General features: G+C 39.3%; 1 protein-coding gene and 2 non-coding genes across 3 annotated transcripts; all 3 read left to right on the top strand.

Annotated features, from left to right (window-relative positions):
• Window positions 1–92: 92 nt before the first annotated feature.
• Window positions 93–2628, top strand: COX7C (cytochrome c oxidase subunit 7C). Its single transcript, XM_071730941.1, has 3 exons — window positions 93–256; window positions 1288–1433; window positions 2535–2628. The coding sequence occupies exons 1-2, from the start codon at window positions 182–184 to the stop codon at window positions 1402–1404; spliced, it is 192 nt and encodes a 63-aa protein (XP_071587042.1). The 5' UTR covers window positions 93–181; the 3' UTR covers window positions 1405–1433; window positions 2535–2628.
• On the top strand, window positions 838–900 carry LOC139790459 (small nucleolar RNA Z39). Its single transcript, XR_011723501.1, has one exon. It is a non-coding gene; the product is annotated as a small nucleolar RNA Z39 (small nucleolar RNA).
• LOC139790458 (small nucleolar RNA Z39) lies at window positions 1829–1890 on the top strand. Its single transcript, XR_011723500.1, has one exon. It is a non-coding gene; the product is annotated as a small nucleolar RNA Z39 (small nucleolar RNA).
• Window positions 2629–21556: the final 18928 nt, after the last annotated feature.

Genomic DNA, 21556 nt, shown 5'->3' on the forward strand with positions numbered 1-21556 from the left:
AGGCCGCGGTTTGGGGGCACATGACCGCGCGGCACGCCGAAGAACTACAACTCCCATCATGCTCCGGGAGGCTTCCCGCCTCTTCCTCTTCTGTCCCCGCCTGCCGCTCCCAGAAAGCGCCGGCGCTGCTGCGGGAAGGTCGTGAAGGGGTGAGGTTCGCTGGGCTGCCCCCCTCGGAACCATGCTGACTGCATCTGTCCGGAGGTTTACCACCACCGCCCTCCGCAGGACCCACTATGAGGAAGGCCCCGGAAAGGTAAAGTGAGAGGGGAGAGGCTTATCCGCCGCGGCCTGGCCTGAAGGTCGCAGGAAGGAGTCTGCGGCCGGGCCCGGAGATGCTGTGGGATGGGCCGGGGTCCGCCTGGGAATGGAGGGAGGGAGTGGAATGTAATGGCTTTGGAAGGGGTAGGAAGCAGGAAGGGGTAAAACGCGTCCCTGAGGGACACGGCGCTGGCGGGACTCGCAGGGGCCAGGGGCGGCCTCTGGTCAGGCCTAGCTCAGGGGTCAGCTCCGCCGCTGCTCCCGGGGGAGGGACCGGAGGGAAATGGGGAGGTTGCTGGAGAGAGGATGGGGTTTAAATCGCAGGACGGGGCTGCCCTGGTTCGCCGTAGGCGCTTGGGTGAAGCGCAGGCCCCTTATGCTCCGGGCATGCTCAGGGTGAGCTCCTCAATCAATGAGTCCTCATGAAGGATTTTGCACTTCATGGGGTTCTAAAGCTTTGGCGAACCTGGATGTGAGGAGCAGAGTAGTAACTGCTATGTTGCCAGATCTCCAGACGGTGTTGGGTGGGCTTTGAGCAAAGCCCAAGACTTTAGGCTCCTGCAGCCTTTTTCATTGGTACAGCTGATGAGCAATGTAGTATGAAGGGCACGAATGATACTGCAAACGCTTTCTGATGTGTCTGGTATTTATTTATGTTCTCCTAAGCTTTATTTCTAAAAAACTAATTTTACATGCCTGACAAGCATGAGGAAAAATTCATAACGAAGGTAATTAAATATTGGAGCAGGTTGTCTGAACAGCTGGGGGGGTTTTTATCATCAGTGACATTTGTATTTGCCTGTATGAGTGGAAGAGTGGGCAAAATGACCTCCACCGAGGTCACATCCAAGCTGTTATTATAATTACTGTGTCCCTTTCCTTGAGAGGAAGGGAATTCGTTTCTATACTGGATATTTAGTCAGTTTAATACCACCTCTTAGTGCTCTGAACTTGTACCTGTTTTCAGTCAATGAGGAAGGAACTGCTGTATTGATTGCTAAACTTATATTAACTTCTGTCTTCTAGAATCTTCCATTTTCTGTGGACAACAAATGGCGATTACTCGTACTAATGTGTGGATTCTTTGGAAGTGGATTTGTTGCCCCTTTTGTTATTGTCAGACACCAGCTTCTTAAGAAATGAAGAGGACAGACTGTAATTGTGATAATTAGGTAACTGATTTTGTTAGATCTCGCAGCACAGTGGAATCTGTCTTCAAAACTGACCTTTAAGTGTTTAAGTTCATCCAAAGCTGCTATTTAAATTAATCTAAAACTGCTACTGAAGTTTTCAGCCTTTCACAGTCCAGGTGCTTAGAGTCTGCAGTTGCATCTGAGCTCAAATAATGAGTATGTTTAAGTTTTCTTCATGAGGCTTCTAGACCTTCACAGACTTGTGGACTTTGGCTCCCCAAAGGCCACACCTTTCTGACTGCAGCTAGCCAACAGCTGGCCTGAAAGAAGTGTGCTGCTGATTCAATTTAAACAATAACTATAATCAAGAGCGTGTCTGCCCTCTTCTTTGAGGAAACTTAAAGCTGCATTCTTGTAATTTGTAGGAATAACTGGCATGTGTGATGTGAACAAAACAGTATGAGAAACTGTGATACTGTAAACGCTTTCTGATGTGCCAGTTAAAACTCGGTTGAAAACTCAACTGAAAACAGTCACACTATACAACATTCCTAACTATTTACAGAATGAGGTGCACTTAAAATAAGAGCTTTAACAGCAGTAATGTTAATGATAATTAATTGATGCGTTCTTGATGATCCTTACAGACAAGCCCCAGACATAGCTCAGACTATGCAAGCATGCCGTTTGCAGTTAAAAGGCCACATCAGATATCTTAATCTGATTCCACTTTTGAAATACCAGGTATTTTGTAATGTGAGAAACAATTCTTTTCAGGAAGCAGGAGTGACTCAAGTAGTTCTTGAAAGGAAGTAGCAGTCTTCCTTCAGATCTCATAAATGGAATAAATTGAAGTCACCTGTGTAATTCCTTTGTCAGTCTGATGTTTTTTGCTCCCTAGAATAACCAGAAAAAGTAATCAGACTTTTAATGAACTTGAGCATTTAGAATTCTATGATTTCATGTAATACAAGGTTGCTGCAACAAAAGCATGTGGTAGATGAAGTAAAGCCTATCAAAATCATAGTTAAAGCAAATGGTTTTTTTTTTAGCTGTTCTTAAATTTGTCAATTTGTTAATTTGTTTAGAGTTCTTAAATTTGTTAATGCTTTTTTTTTTTTTTTTTTTTTTCCCTTGCAGAGTTGAAGTCTTCTGCATAGCATATTTCAATGGGAAAAGGATAGCTGCACTGTGTACAATGCTGGTTGTGTCTAAATAAAATCTTTAACCTGAAGGTTTTGGGCTGTTTATTTTGTGAAGCTCCTGAAGTGTTTTTGACAACTGGTGTGTACAGAGAACTTCTGATTGCAGTGTATTGACATTAAATCTAACACAGCTGTCTTAGATGTATATAAAAAAAAGAGGGTTGGAATAGTGGCATCTCAAAACTGAAGTTAAGGTATTCATCTGGATGGGCATTTAAATGATCTTCTCAGGCTGATGGCCAAATAGTGAATTGGGATGTTTTATAATTAATGAGCCTGACAGTGGGTCTGCTGTCACTCTAATCCATGACAACCACTGTTGTCTGTAGATGTCCATAGTTTGCTGCATTATTGTTGCTCTGAGGAGGAACATAGGCATTGTCCTGCAGATTTCATTAGCCTGCTGTCTCTGATGATCATGTAGCCTGGAGAAAAAGTACAGCAGCAATAACCACAGCTTTGATCAGAAAAAACACTGGTAATATTCTACAGCTTATCAAAAGTATGATGCTGATGTAAATTTATAGCTGTTTGGAAAGAAGTGCTCACTGAGATTCCAGCTGTAGTCCTAGCACAAGGTCATGCCTAACATTGGGGCCTGTTTAATGTAGGAGCTGTGAAGAATCTTCTTTCTACCAACTTGATTTGACAGCTGTTTAAGCTAATGGCCCCATTGGCAGTATAAGGAGGAAGTAATTTCATTTTTTTTTTGTCATGACCACACTAGCTAAAGACAGAAGGTAAGAAAAGCACTGGCATAACCTTCACCTTTAATAATGTTGTGAAGTGTCAACTCAGAGTACTGTGCTTTGCTTTCCTTCTTTAAGGTTTTCTGCTTTACTTGTTTCCTATTTCCTGGAGGAACTCTAGGAACTCTCTAAAAATAATTCTGCCCGTTTGTAATACAAAAATTAAAGTGGGTGACAAAGTCTCATTAGCTTCCTGTTGCAGGTGGGCAAGTTAAATATCTGTTGCAAGAGAAGTCTGAGTGAAAACCTGTTGCAGAATTGCATGTCTCTTGCTTATCACAAATTTAACTTCCACTGTGATTTATTTATATCTTGCTCACTGGGTTTGTTCTTAAGTTAAATAACTTGGTTAATTTCTTTCCATGGCCCATTACACTCAAGTCCTTGGTGTATTTGAAAACTAAGAAGCATCTGAGAAGGTTTATCTTGTGGGCTGAGCAATTGAGTTCCTTTAGTCTGCTTAAAATAAGGTCACTGTTCTGAATATCCCCTTATCTGTACTTTTCAGCTTACATATTTAAACATGGGTGTTTAAACTTAGAGTTATTTTTAGATTAAATATTAGTGACCTTGTCCTCTCAGGGTGTGTTCTAAAACTGTAACCACCCTTTTTCACAGTGTTACTACTTTCATGGATCATTGTCATTGAAGAGCAGAGGGGTCCTGGGGGCTACCAGTGGTATTAAGTTTTCCAATTATGATCCTATTTCCAACCCTGACACCAATTTATTAAGAAATAACTGATGTGAATCACAGTACCTATAACCTCTAACCTGCTTTTTAAGTTTATTTCTACTACTACAGCTTGCAAGGCTGAACCTCAGATGGTTGTCTTCCATCTTTTACTGACTATAAGCTCCATTCTTTGTGACACTAAGTCACAAATCACAGCCCTGCTTTGTGTATGTTAGCTGACTACCTGTATTCTGGTACTCATAAACTATCATTTGATAAATCCATGCTTATGATGTTCCATCGTTAATTAAGCTTTCCTTTAAAAAGGAAGTTTAGTATGGTTTTTTTGTAGCCTTTTTAATCAGTTTTCTGCACTGGTTAAGTGCTGTTGCTCATTCTGATCTGTTCAATTCTCCAGTTGTTAGCTTGTGTTTGTAGTATGAGTACACATACTCTACTGCACGCTGTTATTCTTATGTGCTGCTCAAGCTGTAATTAGTCCCTTTAGAATTGGACTATTCCTCTACATGACTTGCTTGGCTAGTTTTCATTTAATTCTTAAGTTCCATCAATTATCAAGTCTCCAAACTCTCTCTCTTCAGTTATCAAAAATTCCCCTTCTGTAATAGAAACACAGATCTGTTTTGGTCTATCTATTAATGAAAACTGCGGCAGTCTGTGTCTATTCTACCAAAAGGCCATTTTTTTTTTTTTTTTTTTTTTTTTTTTTTTTTTTACTCTTGGATTCCCTATAATCTTGTCACTGTTCAATGAAATTAAAGTCTAAAATTCTTCATTTTGTTGCTTGGATGGGTAATACTGGTTGTTACTGGAAGATAACTGGTCATTAATACCAGATGTTTGACAGCATTTAACTTTCCAGACTGCAAATGTTGCTCTGCTGTTATGAGAAGATCACAGCTTGTAGCTTGATTCTAGGAACACATCAGACCCGAAAGCACCTTCTCTCCAACCTTTTTTATTCAGGTAAGCCAGAGAAACTCAGATTTTTGGAGCAGGCCTATGTATAACCACTGCTTGTAGCTTCTCTCAACTCTTCATACGTGGCTAGCTCCACAGGGTGGAAGGGTGTTGATGGTAATAAAATGCTAGGGCAGACTGAATGGTGGGAAATCATATAGAATCACAGAATCATAGAATGGGCTGGGTTGGAAGGGACCTCAGAGATCATCAAGTCCAACCCTTGATCCACTCCCACTGCAGTTCCCAGCCCATGGCACTGAGTGCCACATCCAGGCTCTTTTTAAGTATCTCCAGGGATGGAGAATCCACCCCTTCCCTGGGCAGCCCATTCCAATGTCTGATCACCCTCTCCAGAAAGAAATTCTTTCTAATGTCCAACCTAAACCTCCCCTGGCACAACTTGAGACCTCTTGTGCCCTCTTGTCTTGCTGAGAGTTGCCTGGGAAAAGAGCCCAACCCCCCCCTGGCTCCAACCTCCTTTCAGGGAGTTGTAGAGAGTGATGAGGTCTCCCCTGAGCCTCCTCTTCTCCAGCCTCAACACCCCCAGCTCCCTCAGCCTCTCCTCATAGGATCTGTGCTCGAGTCCCTTTACCAGCCCAGTTGCCTCCTTTGGACCTGCTCCAGGACCTCAATCTCCTTCCTGAACTGAGGGGCCCAGAACTGGACACAGGACTCAAGCTGTGGCCTCACCAGCGCTGGGTACAGCACTGGACTCTGGTAGCAATGCTGTATATAAAATAACATGAAGGAAGTGTCGGACTTGAAATAGTAATGTGTGACTTTAAGAGCTGCTGAGCCAGTCCTCTGCTTCACATAAATGGGACTACCCCAGTTACAAGCCTGACATATGCTGCCCTGCATCCTTTTGCACAAGTAGGGAGTGGATTACTTGATTTTGTGACCCTATTAAATACCAAGTTTTTCGAAGGAATCAGAGTATCATCCAAAATAGCTTGTTTAAACACATTCACACTATAGATATTAACATGGGAAAACTCAGCCCTGAGTGATTCCATACATAAGAACAAACTGACACTAAGCAGGGTCCAATCAAATTCATTAAAAAACTGGAGATGTGTAATAAAGTTGTTTAAAGTGTAGTAATGTGCTCCATCACATTCAGCTATATATAAGTCTAGGTATCCAATTAAATATTTGGTTTTAAATAGTCTTTGGGGTTCCTTTTAGGGCCACTTGACTTGGTAGAAAATAAATGAATAGGGAAAAAAACAGGAGGTAGAAAAATACACTTAAAGACAAAAAGCAATATTTAAGTGGTTATTAAAATTGTACAAAGGAATGACTGAATAAAAGACATGGAGGAAACATATCTATGAGTATTTTTTTGCTTGCTAGATGCAATTTTAAGGAATGTTTTTTGACCCCTGATTTTATATTTTTTTTCCAATTTTCTTGTTATAATTTTGCCCTTTACAATTTCAGTTTTCGACTTAAAACTCAGAAGAGTTTAACTTTGTTTCCACAGAGGTTCACACTTCAGCATTTTAGTTATATTAGATACCACTACTCCTCAAGTGGTTTCTCAATTAAATCTAAGCAGGTGTGATTTAGATGTCTTGAAATTTCAGACCTTTAGTTTGAGCTTCACAGAATCACAGCGTTAGGGGTTGAATGGGACCTCAAAAGATCACTGAGTCCAATGCCCCTGCCAGAGCAGGGTCACCTACAGGAGGTCACACAGGAACTCATCCAGGTAGGGTTTGAATGTCTCCAGGGAAGGAGACTCCACAACCTCCCTGGGCAGCCTGTGCCAGAGCTCTGTCAACCTCACAGTGAAAAAATTTTTCTTTGTGTATATGAAACCTCTGTGCTCAAGCTTCTGTCCATTGCCTCTTGGCTCGCCATTGGGCATGATTGAAATGAGCCTGGCACCATCCTCCTGTCTTTCTCCCTTTGTGTATTTGTAAACATTAATAAACCCCTCATTCTCCTCCAGGCTGAAGAGCCCCAGCTCCCTCAGCCTTTCCTCATAAGGAAGATGCTCCTCTCCCTTTAATCATCTTGGAGGCTCTGCTCTGGACTATTTCAGGAATCTCCTGCTCCTTCTGGAACTGAGGGGCCCAGAACTGGACACAATATTCCAGATGGGGCCTCATCAGGGTAGAGTAAAGAGGGAGGAGAAACTCTCTGGACCTACTGATCACTCCCCTTCTATAACACCCCAGGATGCCATTGGCCTTCTTGGCCACAAGGACACATTGCTGGCTCATGCTCATCCTTCCATCCACCAGCATCCCCAGGGCCCTTTCCCCTTCACTGGTCTCCAACAGCTCAGTCCTCAACTTATACTGGTTCTTGGGGTTGTTCTTTCCCAGATGCAAGACTTGACACTTGCCCTTGTTGTAATTATTTAAATTTCTCTCTGCCCAACTCTCCAGCCTGTCCAGGTCCCTTTGAATGGCAGCACAGCCTTCTGGGGTGTCAGCCACTCCTCCCAGCTTTGTGTCATCAGCAAACTTGCTGAGAGGATGCTCTGTCCCATCACCAAGGTAAAGGTTGGAGATTGGTAAAGATATTGAACAGGACTGAACCCAGCACAGCACTTATCCCTGGTGGACTCCACTAGTCACAGGAGGTCTCCAGCTGTAATCTGTCCCATTCTTCACCACTCTGGGCTCTATTGTGTAGCCAGTTCTTAATCCATCAAGTTCTTTCTTTTCAATCCATCAGGTTCTTTCTATATTGCTATGGAACATTGCCTCATTTCCTAAACACAGCTGATCACTCACAAAATCTTCACAAAGTGCTCTGAGGCTTTTGAAGTATTTTGATGGAGAAGAGTGTATCAGAAGTTAGATATTTTTGAAAATGACAATTGGTGAATGTTAGCACAAATGGTATGGCAAAGCCATGTTTCATGTGTTTCCTCTACATGTTTATACTTTGTAAGGTGCACAGAGGTAGCTAATTCCTAATCAGCCTGATAGGTAAAATGCAGTGTTGACAGCTGCAAGATGATAGGGGAGTAATTGAAACTCTCAGGGGGGTGATGTATCCTGAATGAATCATGATCATTCTAGCAGAAGATGCCATTGCAGACTGCAATCAAAATGGCAATCAAAAAGTCAAGGAGGTTTGGGGTGGAAACCATCACAGTAGATACCATGGCACACATACAAAGCTTTTGCCATTTCTTGAATATGATGTGGAATTTTCTTATTCTACCCAGATTATGAAGGACATGAAAAAACCCAAAGAGTAATCTATTAGAACGCTTCAGTTTACAAAAGAATGAGAAGAAAAAGTTGTCTTCTCAAAATCATTTACATCTGAAATACTTTATTCAATAACAACTTAGTGTTCACAACTCAAGCTGTGACTTCTGCAGTGAGTTAAGGTGCTGAAGATGGTGCCATGACTGATTAGTTTGCTTGTTTTTATAGGGAAAAATTAAGCACAAATTTTGAACTGCTCCTTCACTAAGCAATATGCTATCATTCAAGAATAAAACAGTATTAAATTGGAGGGAAGACTGAAGAACTTTTGTTCAGTTGAATTAAATATGGTATATATTTTCAGATTCCATTTCACAAAGCAAAGTGATAGACTGCTTTTTTTTTTTTTTTTTCCCTAAGAACAAAAATTCCAGGTTTCATTCAGTTGTACCTCGAAACATCTGGTACTAAGCCACTTTGGAGGTAGGATACTGATTTTGATGAACACTTCTGAACAGCTTGCATATAAGTTAAAGAGAAACCTGGAATAAGTTTTTCCTGGCTTTCTATTAGAGTACTGATGATCATTTGAAGTTATATTTTGCCCCATAGAATAATTAGAGTATGATTTACTTACAGAACTTACAAAGAAATCTTTTAACTGCTAATTAAATAGTAGAGTAGAAAATCAAAATATTCTGTAGTAGAAATTATCAGCTACTCTTTGTGGTTTGTTTTTTGGTTTTTTTTTTGTGACCTATGATTTTCATTTTTGTTTGAAGTTAACATAGAAACATGAAACAATTTGTTTATAAACAAATAGAGCTTGAGAAAGAAAATATGAAAGTAGAGATGTGGTTGTCATGACAACAAAATTAGGAGCCATTGTTGTTGAGCATAAGCAGTGGGTGAAAGCTCAGACAGTATTGCACAGTCTAATATATGAAAATTATGTTTATTCTTTAAAGATGAAGGTCATGTGTATACATTGCATTTTAGTATCTTGGCTGATTTCCTGAATCTGAGTGTAGCAATATCAGTGGATATTATTAAAAAAATTAAATGAAATTATTGAGGAGTGGAAGGCAAGAGTGGAAAGGAGAAAGGAAAGGGAAGAGGAAGGGAAAGGAAGAAAGCATTTTTCAGCCTCTATATAAAGACATTGATTGTTCTCAATTTCATGAACAAGAAAACAAAGTTACAAAAAGGTCAAATGATAGATCCACTGTCATAACACAGCTGGGATACAGTCTAGCTGTCCAGTGCTATAAAAATATTCGTTCCCATTCTCACTTTAGTGAGATACACTGAAAAGCTCTAAGAGGTATAAGTAATCATTACTTTTATGTGTGAAGATATAGAGAGTGGGGCAAAATACCATATAAGTCTGGATTGTTTAACTGGAATTTGGAATGGAGTATCAGAGGAACACAATGGCATGTTTATTTATTGTTACAGACAATGTAATTATATCTTCAATTAACACAAAAATGCATAGGTAGAAAAATGGGTAGATTGATAAAAGCTTAGGTTATACGGTACTGGAAACACAGACTTTGGTATAGTAGTGGTTTATGGCAGATCCAGATGAAAACACAACAACCCAAAGACCATCTGTACAGATGAGGATGCATGCAATTAATCATTGATTCATTATTAAATAAAACATAAGGGTAGAATTTCCCCTACTCTGCCAAATCTGTAGGTTTTATCAGAGGCAGCTGTGCTAATGGCCTGCCCCTGTAAACATGAACACCAGCCTGACTTCGTAACCAGCTTTTGTTTTCTCTGATTACAGCATTAAGATAAATGCTAGTCTCTCCCTAGGATGGTATGGTCAATAAGTTTGACTTGCATTTAAATGAGTTTAAAATAATAGTATTTGCTGGAATTAATGCTATCCATTTTCTCTTTCAGTATTCCATGAATAATATTAAGTTCTTCTCTGCAGTTGTTCCACCTTTTCCATTAGCGATGTAAAGCACGAAGCTCTTTGAAAAATGTCAGTGTATAAATAGTGTTGCTGAGAACCTAACTGAGCCAGAGCCAGCAACAAACTGTGGAAATGTACCTTGCTGGTGAAAAAACAAATGGGTGTAAAAATTATGACAAGTGGTGGAAGGAGAGAGATGGGAGTGTGGTCTGAGGCTTTGCTTCCTTTTTCTAAACTTTTGATTGCACCATTACAGTTTAGAAGTGCTTGTGGGTTCTTTAGACTTAAGTGCAACATTGAAAAGTACCCCATAATTGTGTAGGTAATCTGGTTTTGTAAAGCCCAGAAGATAGATCTCATCCTTCAGAAGGATGAGACTCAGCAGCCACCAGCCTGTTGCATCAGTCAGTAAAGGTATTTGAGTAAATGAGGCTTTGCAGTTAGCTGAAAGTATTACATGTTGTCTGAACCAGCAGCAAGATGAGCTGTTGGGAAAAAAATTAATGTGTGTGTATATATATATATATGAATTATTAATATGAATGGTACGACTGAGCAATTCTTGTTGCATGTGTTCATAAGCCACGCAGGTAATTGGAAGCAAAAGCTGAAGAAGATGTGCATCCCTAAAGAGGATCACCTCGTCAAGACCTTGTCTTAACAGAGGTTTGTATTTTATTTTATTTTTTTTTCTGACAGCCTGAAGCACTGCTGCTTCAGATTTAGGGACACCTAATTGGAAACTTTTTTGGAAACATGCACATCACTGTTGTGCCACAACCACAGGTTGTGCATCAGCTTCCCCACCCTTACCCCCGCGGCTGTCACTTTTCTTTCCTGTTTGTTTTTCCAGACATGGTGCTGTCCTCTGAATCCAATATCGCATAAAATTGTTTTGAGTCAAACAGCAGCAGCTCAGCTGTTAACTCACTATTATCTCAACCCACTGTCAGGAGCTATAAATGCCTCTTTATAGCCCAGTTGGGAGTATTTTATTGTCAGCTTTATGGTGGTGGGTAGAAGGGCGCTAGATTTGTTGGGTTTTGATTTGGGTTTGGGTGTTTTTTGAGAGGGCAGAGGAAGGCTGGCAACCCCTAAATGTGGTGTTCCTTGTCATGTTCTGAAGTGGCAGCAGATATTCTGGGAGATATTCTGCACTAAGATTTAGATACTGCACCATTTATCTTGCTTCTCAAGTTTAAACACCTCTGCCTAGGCCATAATGGAAAAGGGGAGCATGGGCACCTGACAGCTTATCTAGAGGATAATTAAGCAGCTGAAGGTTTGACTTTAAAATAATTTAAACTTTATACATTCTCAGTTTGACACCTCTTTTAAGTTAAAGTAGCTGTCTGTCAGTTCAGTTTAAATTTACCTCTGAATTACATTTGTGCAAAACAATTTTCAGTTACTCTAACTTTACATATGTCAGCAAAAACTTAACTAATAATACTTCAGATAGTTTATTTTTTTAAGAATTTAATGAAAGTTAGTTTTCCTGAGGTTTGCTATGTAGAGAACCCTAAAAATGGGGTGTTCAAACCAGAAAGCCAAGTGAAGCATCAGCACAGGTACAGTATCAAGCACAAGGATAGGACTCAGACCCTCCCATTTCTCTGATGCCTCACATGTGGTCTCAGTGGAGCAGCTGTGATCAAGGTAGGGGCCGTGTTTGTACTGGTTTAATTTATGTTTTGATTATATAAAGCCCATAAATTGATTGTCAACCTAATTTTATGACAAAGAAGACACTTTCAGCACCTGCTCCAGTGAGTGTTTAAATACAGTTGTATGTATTTATTTTTTACTTATTACAATGCAAACTCAGTTCTCTTTGGCCCTAATAAAACATCCTAATAAAGTGTGTAATACAGCTGGTAATTAAATAATCCTTGAAAACTGGAATATCTCCAGTGGGTGGTGCTGAGAGCACCATACCCTCATCAAGATACCTGAAATTGTGTGCTTACAGCATGCTCTTGGGAAGCCAATGGAGGTCACTTGAAACTCAACCTGAGTCTCATACTCTGCACAAAATCTTCCCTGTGTGTGAGGTGATCACAGACTGCTTCTATCACCAGCTAAATTTAGATATCCCCTCCACCAGCCTTGTGAACCCCTAAATCAGATCCCACAGGAGAGGAAAATAACCACAGGTTCTGCTTTTGAAAACAGGATTGATGTCAGATACAAACTCTAAAAAGTTCTTCAGAAACTATAGGAGAGTGGAACTACAATATGTCAGCAGGGACTGAAAACGCTCATTTCCTAAACTCCCTTAGCAATTTTCAGTAAGATTACTAAATGAGACCTCTGGTCTCCCCTAGAAATCAATGGCTTCTGAAAAATTAGTCACCAAAGAGAAATAGAAGATGATTCAAAGTCTATTGGCAAAAGAGAATAAAGCAAGAGTTCAACAATTTCACTCAAGATGAAAAAGTGGAGGACACTGGCTGGATGAGAGATACCAGCCCAAGATTAAAATGTCTCACCTATGCATCATACCACATTTAAGAAAAAACTATGAACAGAAAGGTGTTAGTCCAGGTGGAAAAAAAAATCAAAAGGAGAAAGATTTGGCCCTAAATTTTTCAGGTATTTTTTTTTTCATTACATTCATGTGAATAACCACCAGTGAGAACAGCCAGCAGGTCCATGAGCAGTAGGGGTGGATCTGGATTTGTGGGGTGGGAGGGTACTGCACCCTGCCTCTGCTGGGGGCTGGGAACAGAGAGCAGATCCGTGGGTTTAGCACTAAAATACACATCAAGCACATGAATCAATGGGTGAATGAGTTTTGGTAGTTGTGTACCAAAGAACAGAAACAGTATCTTTTTCTTTTTCTAAAGAAAGAGAACTCAGGATTTGTATCTACAGTTTATATTCTACATTAACTGCTACTGAATCAAGCCATCTGTATTTACAGGAGGACTTTCAAAATAAAACAGCAGCAGTGGACCTCCTTATTTTGGTTTGTATTTTCTATAGTGTTTGTGATCCAAGTTCTTCAGTTCTGAATTCCCCATCTCAAATTATTCAGACAACAATTTTTCAGAAAAAGGTCTGCCAACATCTAGTGATCATAGAATCATAGAATCCTAGGGGTTGGAAGGGACCTCGAAAGATCATCTAGTCCAACCCCCCCTGCCAGAGCAGGGCCCCCTAGAGTACATCGCCTAGGAACGTGTCCAGGCGGGTTTTGAATGTCTCCAGTGAAGGAGACTCCACAACCCCCCTGGGCAGCCTGTTCCAGGGCTCCGTCACCCTTACAGTAAAAAAATTTTTTCTGATATTCAACTTGAACCTCCTATGCTCCAATTGACACCCATTACCCCTTGTCCTATCACTGGTCACCACTGAGAAAAGCCTAACTCCATCTCCCTGACACTCACCCCTTACATATTTGAAAACATTGATGAGGTCACCCCTCAGTCTCCTTTTCTCCAAACTAAAGAGACCAGATCAGTGCAGAGTTCAGGAAGTCATGGTCCCCAAAATTAGAAGTCATTAAAGTAAAGAAAAATTAGAAAATTTCAGCCTGAATATTAAAAAAGCTATGGTGCTGCTTAGTTTTAATCCCAGACATTTTCCTTCTCAGAAATTTGTATAATCTCACTAGCCAATCTCACAAACTATAGTTTCTCCATTTCTATCATTTAGCATCCTGTGAAACTTCAACACACGTTTGGTGCTGATGACTGATGATTACCCACCTATGAGACTATCCATTAGGCTCCTGATACTGCCATGGTTTCCATTCTTCTTGTAAAAAAGAAAAATACTTTAGTAGGCAATGGAAATGCAGAAATGCACCATCTAACTTCATAATATCTCTTTTATATCCTTTGATATCTTGTCTTGCTGTATGTCAAAAACTCACAGCCCCTCCTTTTACATCACAGTCTTCTATAGGTGCTTGTGTCACATTTCCTTTCTTTTTATCTCAAAAAGATTAAATTTAGGAAGCATTCAAAACCCTAAAAGAAGCAAAAGCTTTATAGTATTGTAATGCAGAAATACAAATTTGGTTTCAAGATAGCAAGAATGGCACTGCCAATGTCACATAAAGCAGACATTAGAAGAGAAGTACTTAGTGGTTTTGGAAAGTTCATCTTTTCAATATTGAGTATTTTCTGGCTGGAAAAGATGTTCAGATTGGAAAAGATACTTGCATTTCTTGAAGTACAGGAATATATTTCCAGGGAAGCAATAAAAGAGCAATTGGATGGATTCAAAGTCTAGCTAATTAAGAAATTCTTTTGAATTTCCTTTTCCTTGACAGTAAAAATTCTGCAGAAGTAGTAAAAATACTTTTTGTGCCATCATTTTATCTCTTTTGATGTACCTTCTCCAAGTTACTGATTGTTTTCCTCTTTTATGTATGTGTAGAGTAGTTTCTAAGGGGCAAGAGTTTGCAGAAGTGTCTGAATGCTTAGAGTTCCTCTATTGGTATTAGTTCCTCTATTTGGTATTAGTTTGGTATCAATATGCACAAAAGTAAGATATTAAATCAACTTGTAAAATTTTTCCATCACATTTCCTTCTATTCTGTGGTGCTTAGCCACAAAATCCAACTTTCCTGAAACTTCATTCTTTGCACATAATGCTTGCTCACATAGCACTGCTATATCTGAAAAAATATTCTCTAGTTGTTACTACATTTCTTTGCTTGGTTCAACTTGTATAAGTCCAAAGGACAGCAATTATTCCCAAATCTCATTTTCTCAACAGGAAATGTTTTTACATTGCTGTGTTGCTATAATAAGCATTATAAGTGGTGGAAAATTGAAATACATGCTGAAACATTTGCTAAAAAATAAGGTGTTTTGGATTGCTGCCAAGGAAAAGAATTCCCAGTAAACCATCCAGCAGATACTACCCATTCATTCAAAGAGCATACAAAAAGAGAAGAACACCCCTTAATTTGGTGAGGCTCATAAAATTCAAGAGTACCTAAATTAGATGCCTTTTCGTGTTGTTTTGTGCCAATGCTTGGTTTCTCAGTAATGTCTGGAAACAATTTATTAAATGTCTTAGGCTTCCCTGAGATACTGCTGGTGTCTAAAACATCACCTGCCAGAAAGAAATGACCTTTTCATGAAGAAAACAATCATTGCCTATGTCTTTTTAAATGCTGATAAAGTTACATTAGACCAACAGCAACAGCAAGATTTATTGTACATAACTCCCCAGTATATATGCACCATCAGGTAACTTCACGTTCTCTGATGAATAAACAACTGAAGTCGTAATTGTTTGTGCATTTCTGCAAATGTCAACGAAATCAAACATCTGTCATTCCAGATAAGGAAACGTGACTCATTTAATATAGTTAACACTCTACTCAGCCTTGAAAAGGTCACTCATATTTTAACAAGCAGTGTGTAGTATACTGGCTTCTAGTAAATGACCATGTAGTGACAATAAAGCTATGACCGTACTTTGTTACCCTTCAGACAACATATTTGATTAAGATAACACATCATCTTTAGCCCAATCTGCTTAATGTTGCTTTTGGATATACTCTAACCCTTTCAGTTATGACCAGCTTTAACACCAAATCATTTCTACCAGCGTAACGCTCATAAACCCCCGGTCCCATCCCACCAAAATAAGCAGAGCCTGCCAGAACGATTGCTTTGAAAGCCACCAATTTATGACAACAAACAACATACAAAGACAGCATTTACTCTTCTGCCATCTTTAGCAGCCATAAACAAAATCCATACACAGTTCAATTGTGGACTGAAGCCACCAGTGACAAGCGGGTATTGCTTGTCTGCCAAGAGCACAAGGACTAAACGCCCTTTTGATTACATTTTGGCTTCCTGCATCAGGCTCCTTGATTTAGTCTTGAATCCTGACAGCAATGACTCATGGCAAGTGCTGCTTGTTATCCCCAGTGACCTACACCAAAAGGCTGTGTAGGACAGCCCAGGAGTGTCTCCTTTTGCACAGAGGTATTTAGATGAAAAGTGATCTTTTTGAAACTGCTCTCAATAGCCTTCGTTATTCTCCTGTTGGCTGGTGCCCAAATTAATTGCTAATTTCAAAGAGAGAAAGACATTTAGGGGTGAATACAGATAAAGTATGGAGCAAAGGATTATGCCTGCTTCACCAGATGCTGCTAAAGGATGGGTACAACCTATTGCTCATTCATTCAGTTTTTTACTTGATTACCACCATAACCTAACACAAGAATGTAGTACATTGGTTCTCATTTGGCCATAAAACCCCTGACAAAGTGTTAATAGTCTTGATGACCTGGCCCTGTTCCTGCTTAAAAAGAAAAATAGTAATAAAAAAATACTGAAAGATACCATTCTAGGGCATATCAAAACAATCGGAGTATTTCACAGGCTCGTTGGCAGGTTAGAGTTAGCACAGATGCACAAATGGGTTGATCGTGTCTCTGGACAGCTGGTGGAAGCTGGCCCAGCTCTCTTTCCTCTGTTCTTCTCCCAAGCATTTGAGTCTGGAGCCAATCTGTGATCTGGCTTCAGAATTAATTTATAAACTAAGAGAGTGATTTGGGATGAGGAAAAAAATATCATTAGAAGGTGTATGCTTTGAGTAAATGTGAATTTGAGGTGCTTAAGATATCTGCGTTATGGAAGGCCTTTTCCAAATGAGGAGAAAGGCTATGGGCTGTTCTTTCTTTCCACTCAGTTCTGGTACTGCTAGCAACCACCTGTTCATCAGGAAGTAAACGAATAAAATGTGTAGAAGAGTTAGAAAAATATTAGAGAAATTCAAAGAGTATCAGTTCATTAATATGAAATATACATGATGGCCCAAATATGATGTAAACTCTTAACCATGAGAGAGAACGCTGCCCAGAGGTATCCTGGGAAAGATCTATATATAATTCAGTATTTAGTACCTCTACACACTTCTGTAGTATCCTATTTCTTATGGGTTTTTGTGTCTGCTGATGGCTGACCTAAGTGGCAGGATGCTGTATTAAAAGAACCCTTAGACTGGGTCAGCAATGAAGTTAGGAAGCTGGAATACTATCTTAAACAACTGGTCCTTTAAGATACATTTTTTTAAACATTTAATCATGTTTCAGATCTGGCAAGTGCATGATTAATCTTCATCATGAAGATATATTTCTCTTTGTTTTATATTTTTAATCATAATTAAGGCCATTTTTCTACTCTGGGCCATATTGCTATTTCATTTACTTAAACTGTAATGATTAAATCTAATTTGCTACTCTGTGAAATCTTAATCCTACTGAAGACTAATGGGTATAGTACACAGTTCAGTTAAAAACAGATTCACCATATAACCTCCATTAGGTAATTACATTTTTCAATAAAACTAGCTGGCACATGAAAGAAAGACTCTTTCATAGTCTCTAGTCTCCAGAAAATCATAGAATTTTCAATATAAGCTCTGAAGAGATGTTTTGACCTCTTCCTGAACATATGATTTCTCACAGCAAGGAGTCATAAAAAAAATTTAAAACAAATCCAACTCATAAAATCTGTACCCTAGAAAAAGCCACCTACATTTTTTGCTTGGTCTTAGTTTGCAAGTACAGTATTATCCTTACAACTATATGTAATGTCAGCTTGAAAACACAGGCAAAAGGGCTTCCATATCCACAGTGAAAATGGTTTCTCTAAAAAACAATGAAAGAAAAGCCTATTACTAATAAAGTATTCTCACCTTAATCATGTTTCCTTCATTACTCTCATATTTTAGGTGATATAAAAGGAGGAACAATTATTGCCTTGTTCACTTTGATTTATTTGGCTCAGTGCCTCCTTACCTAGGTAATGTAAAATAAACTGTGCTACATGGGTCATTTATGATGTGATTTAATAAGATGCTTTTTATTTCTAGCCTGCAGGGAAACATATTAGTTTGCAAGCACCTGGCAAAAAAAAAATCCAAAACATTTCTTTCGTTGATTTTCTATTTTCATTTGGTAGACTTCAGTCTACAAGTTAATTTAAAGCTACAATGCACAGATTGTCATAGTGCCAATGTTCTGAAACAGCACTTCAAATAACACAGAAGGAAATGGTGCCTGGGTGTCAAAATAAGGAAGGTCATAACTGCAAGCTTGACCAGTTCCTAACTTCCTATGGGTATTTCAGTGTAAATTAAGACTTGTTCCTTTTCACAGTATGAAATAGGTTAATGTCTTTCCTTAGTAGCACATGCCATCTACAAACAGGTGGCTGAGTTGGACCTGAAGGTTAAAAATAAAGATGTGGGAAATTGGTTTTCTACAGCTACGCCGAATAACATGGGCAAGGGTTCCACCCTCAAACTTCAAAAACAAAACAACTCAGAGAAATTTAGGTCCTCTTTCTATGGCTTTTAGATACTTTGAAGATTCACTTATACTTATCCTGTGGAAATAATATTTAGCACAGTTCCTTAGATGTCAAAAAGTTAAAGGAGCTGATATTTCAAAGTCCTGTGCAGGATATTCCATTTGTGTTGCTGCTGATTAGAAAGCACTGCAGCTAAGAACTCACATCTTTTTCCATTACAAGTGTCTGGGGTTTGGCTTTTTTCATTCAAAGATTAGACATTAATAAGAAATTCTTCACTGTGAGGATGGTGAAACACTGTCCCAGGCTGGCCAAAGCAACTGTGGCTCCTTCATCCCTGGAAGTGATCAAGACGAGGCTGGAAGGGGTTTGGAGCAACCTGGGCTGGTGGGTCTCTTCCAACCCAAACTGTTCTGTGATTATATGGAACTTTTCCAGCATCCTCTTATGAAACAGAACTCTCCACAGTAAGGCTTAGTTGGAAAGAGAATCATGAGTGAATAGAGACAAAAAAGAAAACAAAATGAAACAATAGGGCATTGCTTCTGCTTTATCTGTTTCTAAAAATAAGTAGCACTGCATCACATGGATCAACAAAGAAATCTATAGTAGCTTCCTTTCTTTTTGTCTGTGTCTTCAACACAGCTGCCAATGGTTAAAAATTAGGTATATAGCACTGGATGACTCATTAGGTTTATTTATCCATGAATACATATCTTATTTGCTAGCCTACAGTCTCTTTCAGATCTAAAACCAAGCGCATGAATTCTTTCACTGTTGCTTGAAAAAATCCCAAACAACAAAACAAATGACCCCACCAAGAGCCTACCTGAAAATGAAGTCATAAAATCGAGCCCCTACAGTCACCAGAGATTTAGAAAGGTGGTAGCTCAAACACATGAAGGATCTGGGAAGTCTGAAGCTGTGGAAGAATCCTTATAAGGCTTTTGTGACGGATTTAAACAACAGTGCGATCCTGGACGAACATCACTGTTGCTTACTTGTCATTTCCCCCCTGCAATTTAGATGAGGGTGGCAGGAGTACACATCATTTTATCCATAGTTTATGAGACACCTGTGGATGTCCTAATGTATAATGAGGAAAAGAGGTAAAAAGATCAGAAACTCCTGTTGGCTCAAAATCCAGTTTGATCTCCCTAAAGGTGAGAATCTCTGTAGCCAGGCCTATATGTTACACAAGCAGCACACATTTGGGATGCCATGGTTTGCAAGGACATAAATACAGGTACCACCAACACTTCTTTCTTATACAGTCTTTAGTGTTGGTCCATTTGTGTAGCTGATGGAGACACCATGCTCGGTCTTGCACCAGCATCCAGCCCCATCTCACAAAACTGCAGAACTTTGCTGCTGTGTCTGCACAGTCCTGATGAGGTATATTCCCCTTTCATTTTACAATGTCTCTTCTTCTGATAACATGACAGTGGAATTCCATACCTGTCTTCACCATCGAAGAGACTTAGACCCCTTTCCTCTGAACTTAACACACTTTATCCACACATATGGAACCAGGCAGTTTTGTTTGGAGACACGGTGCCGACTGGACCAGGAAGATTGCCTCTAAAACATGCAAGAAGAATTCTACTATTATCCTGAGCAGAAATTCAGACTCCAGCTTTCCAGTGTTTTCCTTCAACACTTTTAAAGTAAAAAATATCTGAGCCTCAGAAGCACACCATTGTGCTTTTTTAGTATGTGGGTAAAGGATTAACCAATTTCCAGTTAAGATTCTTTTGTCAGGAGGTAAAACTATAGAGGCACTTTTAGTTTCTTCTCTTTCAATGATAACATCTGATGCTGTGTCTTCTGACAGTATTTATGCATGAGAAGTAAAGCACTTACCTAGTGGTATATGGAGTTAGTACATCAATATAGTCACATAATCCATAAACATTTATCTTTCATAGGCTCTTATCACATTATCACTGATTATTTAGAAAAAAACATTAGTGTTATATGACATCCTTCCCTATATTATTTTTAGCCTTAAGTGCATTTATAATGAGCTGAGGAACAGTGATACAGGGTGAGGAGCCATCTAAGGCAAGACTTGAAATGGAATAACCTCAAAGCTCTTACAAGTTGCAACTCTGCTTCACAAACTGAAGCCTGCAAATACCTGGTCCAGGCTTGGGTGGAAAAGAAGCATCTTGTAGCATGCCAAGACCTGGCTTTGCCAACCCCACCAATTTGACATGCTGAATATCTAAAAGAGCACGGTTTTCTACTTGAAAAAGTGTGTGGATAAGACAATGCTAAAATAAAATTAATTTTCCAGGAAGTTTTCAGGGTTTTTTTGTTGTTTGTTAGGTTGGCTGGTTTTGGGTTGGTTGCTTTTTGTGTGTGTGTGTGTGTTTTTGTTGGTTTTTTGTGTGTTTTGTTTGTTGGTTTAGGGTTTTTTGTTTGTTTTGTTGTTGTTGTTTTGGTTTTTGGTTGGTTTTTTTTATTTTTATACCTGTGGAAGCAGATATGCTGAAGGTACACATACAGCTTGAGAGATTCCATAAAGAAGATGTAGGTGGATGGATAGAAAATACTAAAAATGTGTAGTAAAAATACCTCTTGATACCATTCACCAAGAATCACACTGCCTCCCTTACGAGATCATGCCTCATTACTCACTGAAATTAGCTAAATGAATTCTAACTCCAGGGAAGAGGGGGTGTGGGGAATCAATTCAGGAACCAGTGAATGTGTTGATGTTGCTCTTACACAGGCAGCAAAAGATTATGTTTGGCTATTTTGCTATAACAAACCTGACTGCACCAGAAGACCCAAGAGAACTGAGACAAATGGCTATAAGAAATTATTTAAGGCTAGATTTTGTCTCATCTCTCTTGAGCCTGTAGCTTTAGTTAAGTTTACTTTAATAAAATAATAGGAAACAATCTCAGTATCTGGTTTAAATGTTAGTTTTGTGCTTTTGTAGAGACTAATCTTATCCTGGGCTCTCTGGTGTATTAACTGATAACATTTTCTTCTGCACTTTTTAAAAGACATTGTCATGCCATGTGTAGTTCACTATACTGCTGAGTTTTGCTCTTTGTCTTTTCCTGGTTTATATACATTTCATCAGCCTTGGGCTTCCATCTCACAGAAAGAAATGGCTTGTTCTTATCAAGCAG

Source organism: Heliangelus exortis, chromosome Z, assembly GCF_036169615.1.
Source record: "Heliangelus exortis chromosome Z, bHelExo1.hap1, whole genome shotgun sequence".
NCBI lineage: Eukaryota > Metazoa > Chordata > Aves > Apodiformes > Trochilidae > Heliangelus > Heliangelus exortis.